The sequence below is a fragment of the Haliotis rufescens genome, unplaced genomic scaffold, assembly GCF_023055435.1.
Source record: "Haliotis rufescens isolate VD_foot unplaced genomic scaffold, xgHalRufe1.0.p SCAF_4, whole genome shotgun sequence".
Classification (NCBI taxonomy): domain Eukaryota; kingdom Metazoa; phylum Mollusca; class Gastropoda; order Lepetellida; family Haliotidae; genus Haliotis; species Haliotis rufescens.
Window position 1 is genome coordinate 39692253 of NW_025964112.1, and position 18514 is coordinate 39710766.

General features: G+C 40.1%; 1 protein-coding gene across 1 annotated transcript in view; it reads right to left on the reverse strand.

The window, feature by feature from the left end:
• Positions 1-18514, reverse strand: part of LOC124134734 — a 462484-nt gene that overhangs the window by 320811 nt on the left and 123159 nt on the right. Inside the window, exons 7-8 of the mRNA XM_048381564.1 lie at positions 18292-18499; positions 16995-17248 (exon numbers count right to left, since the gene is read on the reverse strand). Coding sequence (XP_048237521.1) covers positions 16995-17248; positions 18292-18499 — 462 coding nt within the window. The remainder of the gene's footprint in view (positions 1-16994; positions 17249-18291; positions 18500-18514) is intronic.

An 18514-nucleotide genomic window follows, 5' to 3' on the forward strand; every position in this document is an offset into this window, starting at 1 on the left:
CCACATGCAGCAATAGAGGCATTCCTATCTGCCTCGCTTGCCTCGTCATAGTACAGAGGCTCAAAGTCTGGGTGGTAATAGTCGGATGCGTTCTTCCGTGGTGGATACACAAAGAGGGATTCTGTCAAGTTGATCTGCCCTGAAAACAGATGGTGGGGGAGGAGTAGACTAGTGTGAATGAGTGAGAGGTTACGCTGCTTTTAATAATATTTCAGCAATAATACGGCGGGGAACACCAGAAATGGGCTTCCGTGTGGGGAATTGAACCCGAGCTGCTCACAACGAACAAATGCTTACAACTAAGCATTCAACTGATTGTTGCCAACATGTGTTGGGATCAGATCCACAGGGCATACGTAGGTTATGACGGCCTAAGTAACCTTTTGTGCCTCCTCCTGTGCACTTCGAGGAGTTTAAACCCATGAATGTTCGTGGCTTGCGGGCGCTTTATGGATCGGTCCGCTCTGTATAGGTGAACGGTTAGAATCAATGTAACTTGTGGCCCTGTGGCCCCTTAACGGAATAAACTCATTAATTCACTAAGCCTTTCAATCAAGGTTTCAACATTCCAGAAATTAATGGAGGGATTTTGGAGGAGTGTACTTAATATGACATGCATGTCTGCATGATGTAAGATTGTGAGACCTGCTATGACCTTAACATGGAGTATAACACAAGCTTACACTTCTGGTTCTCGCTTGTTCACAGGCCGTATTCGTAGAGGTGGAGTGTTGCAGGGCAACAAACAAAAATCAACAATTTATTTTAATGAAAACTGTGAGTGACGGGTGCTGCCGGTAGACCAGGACATGCTTACCCGAGTCTGAGTTCGAATCCATGATCAGCGTATTATATATAGGATGACATATACGAACGTAAGAAGTACTTACATGTTTGCCCTAATTGGTATATCGCCCTCTCTGTTGAGTTAATATTTAGAATTGTTCCATTTGGAAAAGTAAGATCGTCGGACTTGTCATCGTTGAAATTTCCCATCAGCCCTCTCACTTTGTTCTTAAAACCAGCCGGCATTCCCACGGAGACAGTGAGCAGCTTGGGTCCCAGCACCACTCGCACGGAGACTCCTGAAAGTCCAACGATATACTTGTGGCATTTAGCTGATCTATTTAATATTTCATTATGTTTACACGGGCGACAGAAAACAATGAGTATGCTTTTTCCCTTCTGTTGTAATTATTCTGCTTGCACAGAGCCTTTGTATTAGCTCGGATACCCAAACTATCAAACCACCGTTTGGGAATTTCATTTGTATTACACAGCACCCTATGTTCTTAATGTTTCAATTTACACACACACACACACACACCACTAACTGCATGTACCTAACACACGACACTTAAAAAAGCACGGTTTACACCATAAACTCGACCGTTAACAACGCGAGGGTACGGATGATACACGATACACTCATAACACCACACATACTACACTACCCACTAGAGCACACCAGCCAAATTCCATACATATCGAACACACTACATACACAACATACAGTAAACATAACACACAGAACACACCACACAACAACCACATACCGTCCACCAGAACACACCTCACAGACAACACGTCACTACATACACAACACGACGTAACTACCAATACAACACGACGTCACTACAGACACACACACCAACGCTACAAACACAACACGACGTCACTACACACTAAACACGACGTCACTACAAACACAACACGACGTCACTACACACACACCACACCGACACTATACACTAAACACGACGTAACTACAAACACAACACGACGTCACTACACACACAACACACCGACACTACACACTAAACACGACGTAACTACAAACACAACACGACGTCACTACACACACAACACACCGACACTACACACTAAACACGACGTCACTACAAACACAACACGACGTCACTACACACACAACACACCGACACTACAAACACTACACATTCTACATAGCTCACACTACCCTGTGTACCTGAGGGGAAGAATCCGACAACGTCTTTATCTTGCCGACTAACTGTCAACCCGCCATTGCCGTCCTCGGTAAAGTTGGCGTCCCTCTCGAAGGCCAAAGACAAGTCCTTCTTATTCCGGAAGATGATGAATCCTTAAATATTAACAAAGGCTGACTAGAAAAAAAATACTACAATGTGACTTGAATTAGTGACACAACTTTACATTTTTTAATACACTTGTACATAAATTGCTGGGCAAAAGAGAATATAGACTTGAAAGTTGAGGTTGACCCCAAAATTAAAATCTTTTTAAAATGTTACAGGGTTGAAAACAGTCACAGAAAAACTGCAAACCTAAAGTAAAAAATGAACTATGACACGGGTATCACATACTTCATATGCTATCTTTTTTCCGTCAGTATATGTTGTATAATGGTAACGATATTTTTCCGTTCATTATCATAGAAGCCCAAGGTCTGCCATTAACTGGCCGACGTGCGGATCGTCTTCTAATAACTTTATCCATTTTACTTATTCTAGTTAAAGGAATATAGTCATGACGCCGGGCAAGTCGAGACGCCTTCCGTTGTTTGATCACAACCAAAGTTGCAATAAGCTAATCTCAGCCAGCTAGCATTCCTTTCTGACATATGATACTTGCTATTTGATTATTTCCTTCTTCTTTACTGGAAAAGGTACTTTGATTAGGGCGGTTCACAATTCAGTTGGAAGATTTATTTCCCCTTGGTTGTAATGCACAATGCAATAACAACGCTTCGTTGATCAGGCTCCATGAGGGACATTATCTAGTTTACATCAGCTCTGTCTTGTACCAAGGGAGGTAATAATGTGGCTAGTTTGCATCAACTATGCCTCATTGCCAAGGGAAGTAATAAGGTGGCTAGTTTGCATCAAATGTGCCTTGTTGCCAAGGGAGGTAAAAATAAAGTTAGTTTGCATCAGCTGTGCCTTGTTGCAAAGGGAGGTAATAATGTAGCTAGTTTGCATCAGCTGTGCCTTGTCGTGAACCTTTTAAAAATTTACTATGAAGGCATTCCCAAAGACATAAACAAAAGTTAAAACGTTACTACATTTGGGATAAGTGGGCAAATTTCAAGATTCTTGTAATGGCCACTCCCAAACTGACGGCAGCGATGTTACCGAGAGTGTTACAAAGGTGTAGCACCCTGGGAAGGAGCTTGCTGTACCGTGTTGTCAAAAGAGGTAATAGTGTAGCTAATTTGCATCACCTGTGCCTTATTATCAAGGGAAGTGTTGCAGTAGCTAGTGTACATCATCCTTTTTTGATTGCCGAGGGAGGTAATAATGTAGCTAGTTTGCAACACATGTGCCCTATAACCAAGGGAGGTAATAATATAGAAAGTTTGCATGATCTGTGCACTGTTACTAAGCGAGGTAATAATGTACAAAGTTTGCATCATTTGTGCCCTATTACTAAGGGAGGTAATAATGTAGAAAGTTTTATTAGATGTGCCCTATAAGTAAGGGAGATAATAATGTAGTATGTTTGCATCAGATGTACCCTATTACTAAGGGGGGTAATAATGTAGAAAGTTTGCATGATCTGTGCCCTAATACTAAGGGAGGTAAAACTGTAGAAAGTCTGCATGATCTGTGCCCTATGACTCGGGGAGGTAATAATGTAGCATGTTTGCATCAGATGTGTATCATTTGTAGCTCTCTAAGCTATGTATTAGAACTGTAGGTCAGTAAAAGAATAGTTGGATTTTGCCTACCTTCCTTAGATGGAGACAGTTCCACGATGAAGGTATCATTTGTGTCCGTAGCAGCAAAGGCCGTGAATATGGTTGCCGTGGTGAGATTGCCATCCTTATTAAGAGCCCGTTCTGTTCTGGCTTGAAGTGTAAAAGTGACATTTGCGTCCTCTCGATGAACCATAACGTACTCGCCGAAACCGTTGAAGATGTAGGTAAGATCATCAAGGGTTGTGATATGCGGGTCACCGAACGCGGTGGCTGAAATAGTCGTTATAACCCTATCAATCTCGGCCCGACAATGCTTCAATACTTGTCAGTATCAACTGCATGAAACAAGGTGCTTCCATGAATTAAGAGATAAACCTTCTGTGTTTTGAAATTTGATGTAGTCCCACTGTAGAGTAGATACCTCTTTATTTTAATTTTGAGCGGAGCGCTTTTATAATAAAGAGGCATCTACTCAACAGTGGGACTACATCAAATTTCAAAACACAGTAGGTTTATCTCCATTCTACCATGGCGGCAACAACGCTTGGGAAATGGTGCTCTCTTGCAATACGTAACAACACAGGTACACAGGTCGGCAATCTCAGAAAATATTCCGAAAAGTGGTCACAGGTAGTTATATATGTAACAATTATTACTAAAGTTCAAGATTAATAACACCATAGCCGTGAGTAGTTCATAAACATAGGTTTTCAAAAGAACTAATAACAAATAACAAATAACACTCCAAACTTAGTCCAAAAACAGATGTTTTAATTTCTACCAACCTGTTGTACACTGTTGTACACAGTGGACTGACTGTCATTTCTCGGAATTTTGCGCGAGAGGTAATTTCTTGGAAACCGAACATGCCATCATTTCTATTGTAGGTGACAGGTTAAAGAAAAAGGTTTTAAAATGCTAAACGAATATATTTCTACAACATACTTTATGAATTAACATTATATTATACATTTAACATGTGTAAGTGTTATTAGTTAGTTAGCAGTTACCCCCAGTAAACAATAATAAAATCAAAATAAATGCCTCTCCACCCCAAACTTGGATGTGGCAGAACTTGACCTACATCACGGTTACTCACACTTCGCATCTTGTTTTTACAATCTCCGTAACTAGTTGAATGAATGAAGAAAGATGACAACCACGATCTATCATGTGGTTCAACATTAACCTGTAGATTATCTGGGATTGATCGAGCCTGCTGGCAGAATATGATTACCAATGTAACTGAGTATGACTGAACAGCCGCTTTTTAGGCTGCAGACGAACCGGATATTTTAACCTGGTCATGGTGTGACCTGTAATTTTCAAGATTTCACGCATCCAAAGCCAGATAGTGACAGAACTTAGACATTTGGGGCCCAGAAATAGTGGGTCGTGTATGATTTTCTTAACTGTGCGTGTTCTGAAATGAATTTCATCAAGTTTGATAAGCTGTCGCATCAGTTGGGACATTGTTTTCGTGGACTTTCGAAGGGGAGTGTTTTCTGATGGACTTTCAAATCCCCTCCTGACAAATTCTAACGGTTGTGGTTGATGGAGATGGCAACGAACATCGATGACAAAAAGGTTTGTAAACAACATGTTGTCATGAATAAAGTGTTTTCAAACAATTATTATAATGTTATATTATACTTTCATTGTTGGTTGTTTCAATGAGGAATAGCTTAAATTGTTCCGATTCACCACAGAACATTACTCTAACAGTTTCATGAACATGTCATTTGTATGCAAAAGATATGCTTTCGTTTTAAATATTTAAATGTCATCATCGAAGTGTAGTAGTATGTAATTATGTATATATCATCAAGTGTATTTTAAGGTCACCTCTTATTTTAATACCTAAGTTTTAGTCTACACTCCAATCTAACCTGCTTCACTAATACAATAGCACAGTCACCCTTGCGCTTGCCTTCTCTATTGTTTCTCTATTGTTTCTCTGGTTTCTATTGTTTAGCCCCAGCCCCTTACTTTCAGTGACAAGGTGCATTATGGGACTGGTCAGTTTAAATTCACACTTGTAGTTGATTATGTATGGAGCAGTCGGTTCATCGCTGATATAATTGAGTCAATTGTCACAGGTTAGTTTGGTTGAATTGTATATTTATGTGTTCTTATTTAGTGCTTTGAAGAGTTTGTTAAGGTGCATATGTATGGTTTCTTAACTTCTTTTAATAATGCTTATATTGTTAGGTGTGATAAATATATATCATATCAGTCATTGTATTCAGGTAAATGTAGTTAGGCTAAATTTGCTTAAATACCTTATGTAAGTATGTTTATAATAGATAATCTTAACTAGCATTTTCATGTTGATATTACTTAACTTATTGTGTAACTAAGCATAATGAGTACATTTATTGATAGACTGGAGCTATTTACCCGTAAATTAAAGTTCTGCACCTAGCTGCACATGTATGAATGTATGTCTGTATGTCTGTATGTCTGTATGATGAGGTGAGTAATTAGAATATATATTTTAGGGTTATTGTATATACCTAAGGATGTAAACATATTGATGTAATATGTTACACTGTAATTATGTTATATATATTTATGTTCAGGTGTGTCCCTGTAAAGCAAATGTCTGATGTTGTGACATCATAGGGCACAGTGCCATACACCTGGTGAGGACATTTATATTTTGTATGTATTTAAAGTGATATGTACTTTAATTGTGTGTTATGTATTAATGCATTTATCATCATTCACCTATTATTGATAAACTATGTTTGTCAATTTATTATATGATAAATCTCCTGTAATGTTTACAGTACAGTAAGACAAAACTAATCATGCTAACTATGATTGATCATAACAATGTATATAATCATATTTAAGATTCTAATGTTTGTCAATAAGTTATAATGTAATGGTTTATTTGTATGTGTACGTATTGTGCATATTGTAACTCTGTGTATTTATTTTCACAGGGCCGTTTTATTTTGTATTAAAACAACTGGCATCAACAAATCAACCTGCGTTTGGTGATTCATTCACATAAACCACTCCGGTTACATTGGCGTCGTCGGCAGGATGTAACAGTTGTTGCAGTAAGGCACCCAGTGACAAGTGACAACGATGGACACTAGCTGTCCATGGATGAACGCGACAGATCTGTGTGCTCCAGGACCCGTGATGTGAAATTAATGTAACTACATAATGTATCAGTTACTTTATGCCATCATCTTTTCATGAGCTTGCCTCTCAGTGTATAGACAGCGATAAACTTGTATTGTGCAAGAGCTTGATTGACACTTTCGTTCCATTGTATTGTGCTTTCTGTGATTGACAATTATTCATGTGAAGAGAAGAGGATACCACTGCTGTGATCATGTATAACAGACATTTGTCTTTTCTGTATGTTTATATATAACTGTCTAATGGGTTGTCTGTTGTATATTTGACATTTACATAAAATATTTACTGCATAGATTTGTACAGTGCACTTGGTAGTCTTAATCATACCGGCCGGTCATTAGTTAGTTAGGACATAAGTTAGTTAGATCATTAGTTGGTTACCACATTAGTTAGTTAGATCATTAGTTTGTTATAACATTACTTAGTTAGATCATTAGTTAATTATTCCTTTAGTTGCTAAACAGTGTTGTGTCCCTTGGGCACACAAGAAACCTATGATTATGGGTTCGAATCTCGGTTTGCCCCACTTGTGTTTCTAGATTTGGCAGCGCCATACCAGTGCTGAGGGTTTAACCAGCGTAGGTGTCTAAGATCTGCCTCACTTCGGGATTTTCTCCCACTTTGAGCTGACATGCCGTGATATGACTGGAATATTGTTCAATGCGGCGTTAAACCCTCACTTACTCACTCATTTAGTTAGTTAATTAGTCTACAGATTTTTTAATTTTATGGTTAATTTGTTAGTTTCTTAGTTAAGTAGTTATTTAATTAGTGTTATTAGTTTAACTTGTATCATATTAGTACCCTTTATATAGTTATGTAATATATCTGTGTTCGTGTGAAAGAAGTATGACTGTTTAGCACTTACATATTACTCAAACACTATTATAAGCAATAAAATCATAACATAATTTAATAATAAAGCATTTAAATCATCTAATATATAATAGATAGGTCATAATTGTGTTTGGTTACATTCAGTTGGTCATAGAGTTTATTGATGTTGTCTTGGTAAAGTTGTACGTGTTGGGACTCTGTCTCCATACATCTTATTTTTTCTTCTTCTTTTTTTCTTTGCGTTTGCAGCGGTCGCACAGCTTACACTTGCACACCATTACTAACGTCTGCACTTCAAAACAACATTGTTTAGTTAGAAGTTAGAATATACATATGCAGTTGCAATGTTGGAGATCCAGCTCAATCACTTTACTTCTCTGCTACTAGTGTCATAGATATAGTTTTATTTATTTTTTGGCGCTAGTTGTTAATACTATACACAGGCATGTCCGATCAAATGTCAGAAGAGGAAATTTCGCAACTTGTTGCAACATTTCAGCAGCTAAAGGTCAAACCTAAGGCTGACCAGTGGATGTCTGAGTTTTCAACTGGCTCTGTGAAAACAGAAGATGTTTCCCATGCCTTTGGAACTCAACATCCTAGTCACCCATCTGCAGCTCAGGTGTTTACCGTATCTCACCCTCCAAGTTTACCTTGCTTCTCGGGAGATGAAGGTAAAAGTAAGTTGTCATATGACTTGTGGAGATACGAAGTGGATTGCATATTGAAGGACAAAGCACATTCAGGGGCGACAATTGAACATTCCATCAGGAAATCTTTGAGAGGGGAGGCCGCCAGAGTTGCTATGCGATTAGGTTCCACAGCTTCTCTTTCATCGCTTTTAGATAAGCTAAGGTGTGTTTATGACACAAGTGATTCTCCAGTCAACTTATTGGCAGCCTTCTACACAGCACGGCAGCGGGACGATGAGGACGTCAACACTTGGTGTTGTCGTCTAGAAGACCTACTTAGTAAGGCTGTAGACGCTTGTGAAATTATCTATCAAGACACCAACAAGCTCCTTCATTCCATGCTTTGGACAGGACTCAAGCCATCAATCAAGGATGTCAGCGGACACAAATTTGATTTATTCTCCGATTTTGATGTTTTGCGAAGAGAACTACGGCAGATTGAGCGGGAACACAATCAACGCAGAGGTGACGGAAAGGTCAAAGGTAAACAGTCTGCAACAAGTATGGCGGCTGTAACTGAGACAACCACCCAAACAGAGTTGAAGGAACTTAGAGGAATGATCAGGAGCCTTACTTCTGAAGTTGCATCTCTCAAGAAACAACAGCAACAGCCACCACAGGATCACTATCAACAGCCTACAGGAGAACAAGCTCGATTTCAGTCGAAGTCCTATGATCAAACAGACAGGAGCAACACTGGATGGTATCCTCAATCTTCTTTTCAGACGCAACGATATGACCAGTCACAATATAGAGGCAGATCTAGAGGACGACAATTTGAGAGAGATGTACAGTGCTTTCGCTGTGGACAGTTTGGACACATAGCTTCAGGATGCAGGGTCAGGATGGACCATAGTCGTCAGCATTTAAACGGGAGATGGCCTATGCGAAGGGGTGGCCCATAGGTCTCAACAAACAACAGACTGATACTCAGAGATATGATACAACAGCACTTGTAGGAAATGCCAATGAAGTCGATGTCTGTATTCAAGGAATCAAGACAAGAGCTTTATTAGACACAGGAGCTACAGTCTCCACGATGAGTCAGGCATTTTATGATCAATATCTCTCCAGTATTCCTATCACCCCCATTACAAGTGTTTTGGATGTTGAATGTGCTGATGGACAGCCTCTTCCATATACAGGTTATATTCAGGTTGACCTTGAGGTCAACGGTATTGATGCTGAATCTCAGTCATGTCTTCTACTTGTAGTTCCTACTAGTAACTATAATTACAAGGTACCAGTTCTACTTGGCACCAATATATTATCTGTTTACTTGGGAACTTGCAGACATAAGCATGGGGAAAAGTTTCTTCAAGATGCGAACCTTCACACGCCTTGGTATTTAGCTTTTAGGTGTATGGTGCTACAGGAACGCAATCTTGTAAGAAGACATTTTCAGCTGGGATTAGTCAAGTGCGCAGGAGTTAAGAAGGTTATCATCCCACCCAACTCAGACGTCACTATCTCGGGCTATATTGACAAGGCGCTTCCCTATCGCAGTACATGTGCTATATTGCAAAGTACTGTCCGTTCAGCTATCCCTGATGACCTTGACATCTCACCCAGTTTGATCACTTACAGAGAGAAAGGATTCGTGGATGTCAACATTTCCAACATTACCACAAGGACAGTAGTCATTCAACCTCATGCACTTCTTTGTGAGATCCAGCCTGTCTTTGTTGAAGAACAGCCTACCTTGGAAGACAATTCTCAGGACAGCACTTCTCTCATTAATAAGATGGACATAGAATCTTCAAGAATTTCAACCACTCAGCATGAAGAGGGATTGAAAGTCATCTCAGACTATTTAGATATTTTCTCTCATGGTGACCTTGACCTTGGACACACTAGTACAGTGAAACATAGAATCGACCTCATTGATGAACGACCTTTCAAACAACGACATAGGAGAATTCCACCATCCATGCATAACGAAGTAAGAGATCATCTACATCAACTATTAGCTAGTGGAGTCATTCGTCGATCACGATCACCTTGGTCTTCTAATGTAGTGTTAGTACGCAAGAGCAATGGATCTTTGAGGATGTGCATTGATTTTAGACAGTTGAATCAAAGGACAGTTAAAGATTCATACGCTCTGCCACGGATTGAAGAGATGTTTGACACCCTCAGAGGATCCAGATTCTACTCCACAATGGATATGAAGAGTGGATATCACCATGTCGAATTAGAAGAACATCACAAGGAGAGAACAGCTTTTTCTGTGGGACCCCTTGGATTCTATGAATTCAACCGGATGCCCTTTGGATTATGCAACAGTCCTGCCACTTATCAACGCCTCATGAATGACTGTTTTGAAGATATGCATCTCCAGATATGCCTTATCTACATGGATGATATCATCATCTTTGCTGATACCTTTGAAGAACATCTTGACAGGTTGAAGAAGGTATTTAAGAGACTCAAAAACTGTGGATTCAAGCTTGCCCCAGATAAATGTAGTTTCTTCAAGGACAAGATCAAGTTTTTAGGTCATATCATTTCGGAACAAGGCATCGAACCAGATCCAGCTAAAGTTGAAAAGATAAAGTCATGGCCCCCACCAAAGAATCCAAACGAAGTGAGACAGTTTCTTGGATTTGCAGGGTATTATCGGAGATTTGTGCAGAACTTTGCTGCAATCACCAAGCCCCTGTCAAGTCTTATGCCTCCACCAACGCAGACAAAGAGAACAAGAAAGAAATTGAGTCAACAACCATGGACATGGGGACCTGAGCAAGACAAGGCATTCCATTACTTGAAAGAACTTCTGGTTTCACCTCCTATTCTGGCCTATGCAGATTACAGTCTACCATTTGAGCTCCATACAGATGCCAGCACACATGGACTTGGCGCTGTTCTCTATCAAGAGCAGGGTGGACAGAGACGAGTGATTGCGTATGCTAGTAGAGGACTGAACAAAGCTGAGAAGAACTATTCTGCACATCGTCTAGAGTTTCTAGCTTTGAAGTGGGCAATTACTGAAAAGTTCAACGATTACCTCTATGGTACCAAGTTCAGAGTTTATACAGATAACAACCCGTTGATCTACATTCTCACTTCCGCAAAGCTTGATGCAACAGGACATCGGTGGTTAGCAGCCTTGGCAGCCTATGACTTTGACATCAAGTACCGCCCAGGGATTAACAATGCAGATGCAGATGGTATGTCACGTTTACCAGGAATAACGACACGTGGAGACCAGGAGCATATGTCGGGCGAATCGGTAAAGGCTGTATGTAACGTCATTCATGCCCAACCTTATGTGGAGAGTTTATGTATGCAGGCGGACGTTACCCACGAAGAGAACCTCGACACTATTGGTGTTCCTCTAGCAAGGATGTCACATAGGGATTGGAGGAAAGCGCAGTACCAAGATCCTATCTTACGACAATGTACAAGATGTTTACAGTCTGGCAACAAACCAAGGAGACATGATTTCTGTGATTCCAATGCTCATTCAGCTTTGCTCAAGATCTCAAGTAATCTCCATCTTCAGCGGGGAATTATCTACAGAGAAGTAATAATCAACGGAGAAACTAGACAACAGTTGGTATTACCGGCAGACTACATTCAAGATGCATTAGAAGGTCTTCATAACAGCGTGGGTCATCCAGGAAGAGACAGAACCTTGGCACACTTGAGAGACAGATTCTTCTGGCCAGGCATGTCTAAGGATGTTGATGACTGGATTAAGAATTGCAGAAGATGCATCTGTCGGAAGACTCCAACCAACCAGAGAGCTCCACTCATTGGAATTGAGACTACTCAGCCACTAGAGCTGGTGTCCATGGATTTCTTGGACCTTGAACCATGCAAGGGAGGGAAACACAATGTGTTAGTTGTTACGGACCACTTCACTAGATATGCACAGGCATATGTTACCAACAACATGACAGCCAAAGCCACCGCTAAAGCCTTCTTTGACAACTTCATTGTTCATTATGGGATTCCACAGCGGATACACTCTGATCAAGGTGCTAACTTTGATGGGAATCTCATAAAGGAATTGTGCTTACTTACTGGCATGAAGAAGTCCAGAACCACACCGTATCATCCCATGGGCAATGGCATGTGTGAGAGGTTCAATCGCACTTTATGTGACTTTATGTTGGGAACCTTATCACCTGACCAGAAGAGTGATTGGAAATCACATATTGGGCCTCTTGTACATGCCTATAATTGCACAAGGCACGAGTCAACTGGACAGTCACCATTCTTTTTAATGTTTGGTAGAGAGCCACGTCTTCCTTTAGATCTTGCTTTTGGGCTTGAACTTGGTTTGACACAGTCACTTGCAGAGTACACCCGATTACTCAGAGAAAGGCTGAAGAAATCTTATGAACTGGCTGTGGCCTCAGCTAAAACATCTCGAGAGAGGCAGAAGAAAGGCTACGACATTAGAGTGAGAGGAGCCACACCACAGACTGGAGACCGCGTTCTAGTGAAAATATTGGCATTTGATGGTAAACACAAGCTCTCAGATAAGTGGGAAGAAGATCCTTACATCATTCTGCAACAGCCCAATCAAGATGTGCCCGTCTTTGTAGTGCAGAAAGAGAATGGTGAAGGTCGACAGAGGACTTTACATAGGAATCTTCTCTTGCCCATTGGTGCTCTTCATGACCCTGGAGAGATTGAAATATCACATGAACCAGAGCCTATATCATCCAGACCTGTACCAAGACCAAGACGGTCTAAGCCACAACCAAAGCCAGAGACACTCCCAGATGAAGACATTGGTCAGGAAGACATCATTGTAGAGATCCACACCCCAAATAGAGATGCTGCAGCTGCTGGTATCCCCACAGATACCAATCAGGAAGTTCCTGCAGATATGGAAACTGCTACTCAGGCAAGTGGTGACGATCATGAGGCTGAGGCAGCAGTGGAGAACATTTCTGGTGACGACGGTCACATCCCAGGAGAGGGAGAAACAGAGGTGTATCCTAATGATGATGAAGTGGATGAAGATGCTGGTGCTACTACTCCAGATCTACACGAAGATGATGTCATTCCTTCAGCTGAAGACGAAACTAAAGATGATGATACAGTTCTGGATCAAGTTCCTTCAGCTGAAGCAGAACATGTTGACGAGATGGATGTCACAGGTGATGCTGTTCCAGATACAGACGGAGCTGATGTTGTTCCACGAAGGTCAACACGTGAACGACACCCTCCAAGTTGGATGCATTCAGGGCAGTATGCGCTTAGTCAGGCAGCAGTAGAGCCAGATTGGATGGTTAGGGTTCGTTATCTGGAGCATTTAACGAGCGCTGGAACATTGGAACAGACTACACCGGACATCACGAAAGCATTTATATCTATTTTAACACGCCAAAACTCAGAATGACGAAGACGTCATTTCCGTGGGGAGGGAAGAATGTAGTAGTATGTAATTATGTATATATCATCAAGTGTATTTTAAGGTCACCTCTTATTTTAATACCTAAGTTTTAGTCTACACTCCAATCTAACCTGCTTCACTAATACAATAGCACAGTCACCCTTGCGCTTGCCTTCTCTATTGTTTCTCTATTGTTTCTCTGGTTTCTATTGTTTAGCCCCAGCCCCTTACTTTCAGTGACAAGGTGCATTATGGGACTGGTCAGTTTAAATTCACACTTGTAGTTGATTATGTATGGAGCAGTCGGTTCATCGCTGATATAATTGAGTCAATTGTCACAGGTTAGTTTGGTTGAATTGTATATTTATGTGTTCTTATTTAGTGCTTTGAAGAGTTTGTTAAGGTGCATATGTAAGGTTTCTTAACTTCTTTTAATAATGCTTATATTGTTAGGTGTGATAAATATATATCATATCAGTCATCGTATTCAGGTAAATGTAGTTAGGCTAAATTTGCTTAAATACCTTATGTAAGTATGTTTATAATAGATAATCTTAACTAGCATTTTCATGTTGATATTACTTAACTTATTGTGTAACTAAGCATAATGAGTACATTTATTGGTAGACTGGAGCTATTTACCCGTAAATTAAAGTTCTGCACCTAGCTGCACATGTATGAATGTATGTCTGTATGTCTGTATGTCTGTATGATGAGGTGAGTAATTAGAATATATATTTTAGGGTTATTGTATATACCTAAGGATGTAAACATATTGATGTAATATGTTACACTGTAATTATGTTATATATATTTATGTTCAGGTGTGTCCCTGTAAAGCAAATGTCTGATGTTGTGACATCATAGGGCACAGTGCCATACACCTGGTGAGGACATTTATATTTTGTATGTATTTATAGTGATATGTACTTTAATTGTGTGTTATGTATTAATGCATTTATCATCATTCACCTATTATTGATAAACTATGTTTGTCAATTTATTATATGATAAATCTCCTGTAATGTTTACAGTACAGTAAGACAAAACTAATCATGCTAACTATGATTGATCATAACAATGTATATAATCATATTTAAGATTCTAATGTTTGTCAATAAGTTATAATGTAATGATTTATTTGTATGTGTACGTATTGTGCATATTGTAACTCTGTGTATTTATTTTCACAGGGCCGTTTTATTTTGTATTAAAACAACTGGCATCAACAAATCAACCTGCGTTTGGTGATTCATTCACATAAACCACTCCGGTTACAGAAGCAGTAAGGGTTGCGGCCTACAACGCCCCAAAGAACCGATATAAAACTGCCGTATTTCCTCTATTTGGCGCTACGCCGTCTATTAATTTCGCGAGAGCCCTTGACTCAGCGTGTATGAGAGACCTTGCTGGTATTAGAGACCCAGCGTGTATTAGAGGACATAAAGATTTACAGTATATATGGTGGTGAATGATCAGCAGCCACTTTTTATGGATCAATATATAGGCTTTCTATGTATTCATACTCACGTTTATTGTGAAAAGGCTTAACATATTTGATAGGGGTTTCCGTAGCAAAAAGGAAACCTCTTTTTACCAATCAGAATCAAGCATTCATCTAGGTCACAAACCTCAAGCTCAACAAAATTACAGTCCGTCAACCATCATTTTGGTACCCAGTTTTTCCAATAAACACACAATCATCCCCAAAACAGGGCCATGTCAACAGTCACAAAATTACTGTACATGATAAAAATGAAGAAAACATGAAGGACATGTAACTTATACTGCAAAACTGGTATTTTGCATATCATGCGATAATAACAAACGTCGCGTGATTGTGTGTTAAATGGAAAATAAATGTGAAAGACTGGGTAATCTGATAGTGAGGTGTGGGGGTTTGGGGGTTTGGTGGGGGTTGGGGTTGGGGTTGGGGTTGGGGTGGGGTCTTATGAATCCCATGTTCATCATGAGTTTGATTTTTGGTTTGTCAGCACCATACTCACGCTCGAAGATTCATCAAAGTGATAGACCTCATGTAGCTGCTTTCTTCTCACATTAAGTAAATACACTGACATACGAAACCTCTAGTCCCTCACCATTCGCTTACTTATGTTACCAATATCACTACTAAAGAAATAGATATATGTTTGAGTAGCACAAAAACCGTCATATACAACTCAACAGAAATAGATATAGAAATATTTTTGCTTCGCACGAAAAACGGAAGCGGCCATCTCAGTACCTTGTTAGAGAGAATGAATAGCGTGATGTAAGAATCTGTTTATCTCCAATATGATACTTTGATATATATCCTGTTCAAAGCGACGTTAATCCTACTCACTCACTCACTCACTCACCCACTCACCCACTCACCCATCCATCCGACCACTCACGCACTCACCCAACCACCCACTTACTCACTCACTCGTCACGTCAATAGTCTTCACTTACCCAACCAGAAGGGGAATGTACGTGAACAGAATCCCTGGGGCCGGATGCTGAAGAAGAGATCGCACCTGTTGGACTGCTCACAGCAATAATATCTTCCCAGGTAATCGGCCAGGTAATGAAGCCGTACAAAAACGGGATCAAACCTCTGCAGCGATCCAGATTCCTCATCTGACCTCAATAATCTAGTGTTTCTGTAGCAACATTTCTGCAAAAATAATGTCAGAATTCAAACCATGCAAAGTGGAACATTCAAATCGTTTAACTCATTTATCTGTTCAGGAAACTATTTACAATATGCTATGTAAGTGATGGACATTGATGGCGGAAAACCGACGCATCGGTCTTATAAACTGATGAGCAAAGCAAACTATACCTCTCAGGTGAGTTTGTCATATGTTTGCTTTTCAATTGAAAATAGGTTAAGTTCGCAACATTATATCCAAAAATATGAACTGCACTGGCACTTAGAATACTTCTACATGGTTTTATTTTTAATATCATATAATTTAAAACTTTTAAAAATTATTATTCGCATAATACAAAACTAAGGCATGCTATCTTTGAAAAACAATAAATTAACATTTTTCGCCACAATTTTACAGCATTTCAAACATGTGATGGGAAATATATTTCTTACCCCAATCTTCATTTAACCAATATATTTTTACTCAAAATTATCCAGCTGTAGTTCAAATAGTGGTACATCTGTAGGCCCTGCGTCGCCTTTTGCTCTCCTCGCACAATAAACTTAAATAGTGGTGCGCCTCAAGTCAAACGCTCAGTAATGTGTGAGTGAACAACTTACCCGAGACAAAGGAGTGGTCCACCAAGTGCGGCGCGATGTGTAACAGACACTGAATTGACCATTTTGGTATCTATAGTCAGACAGGTAGAACCTCCAGTCTCTGTTCATCCACACGGAGCTGCAGGGACAGTAATCCAGGAACCAGTCCCACCAAAACTGGTAATCCCGCTCCCATTCGGTGTACCATTGTTTACACAACGATACGAAGTTCGTCACCGTCCCCCCGATGTCGAATATGTACACGCCCGGGATATCTGAATTGTTCAAAATATTTTGTTTCAAACTAAAAAGTTTTTTTTTTGAAGATTATTGTTTTATCATATAGTGTGAAAGACCGAGTTTTCCGAAGTTGAGAAAAGTGATATTTTCACTGCAGTGAACATAACATAACATTGATATTTCTCTGCAGTGAACATAACACTTCATATTTCACTGCTGTGAACATAACACTTTGACGTAACTATTGTCATAAATGAGTGACCTCCCCTCAAATTGTCTCCCTTTATCGTAAATGTCTGGCCTGTTCACAAACTGTTGACCTCCAACTGTAAATTTCTCATTTAACTCGTCAATCGAGAATGTTCGTTTCGCAAATCGCCATTTCATTACTTGACCAACGTGTATTCTTTCTTTCCAAATCGGTCTCGTCGTTTTCAAAAATATATTTTGTAAAGGTTGATTTTGTATCTACTCATATCTTTAAGGTATGATAAAGAATTTTCGTGACCCAAAATATTTTGTACAGACACATAAAATATCCTCTATATCTTCGAGCGATAACCACGTGGCTCTCCAACAATGCTAAGATTAAGCTTGAATATTTGTCTGCCTCAGACGTTTTACAAAAAAGGGAATCGATCCCGGTACAACGGTTTACTCACAGGGCCATCCAAACACCCCCTTGAATTGACGACTTTAAGGCTGTGTGCTCCCCCTATACACCCGCCTCAACCTAAGCATTTCTTTGATAAGACATAACGATCATAATGCTTTATCTGAGGTGAGGGGATGTGAGGTGAAATGGTTTAACGTCGTGTCCAAGAATATTGCACTAACATAGGGACGTGCATGCACGCGTGTGTGCGTCAGCGTTTGCGTGTGCGTCTTTGGCCCGGGATCGAACCACCGACTTTACGCTGTCTGGGCAGACGCTTTACCCACTACACCACAGAGGCGGTCACGCTTTATGTCTCACATTTGATATATTTATTGGCACTCGTGGTTCACTACAGAGTATCCGTTGAGTTTGCGTTTATGATGTGAGGAGCTTTTGCGTGGATGATGACGTGCTACCTACCCGTGTTGTTGCCGATGCCGGCGTTGGTATAAGCTGCCCGCTTTCTAGACATGATAAGGACCTCCTGTCTTCTATCTCTCGTATTTGAACTTTCATAGCCGATGTAAATTGGGATATCGTCTCTCACCGTCCATCCCATTCTGTTGTAGATATACAAGGCATACGTGGACTGACCGTTAGTGACCAGCAGCACTTGGAACGTTGCAACCTTCACAGAAACCAA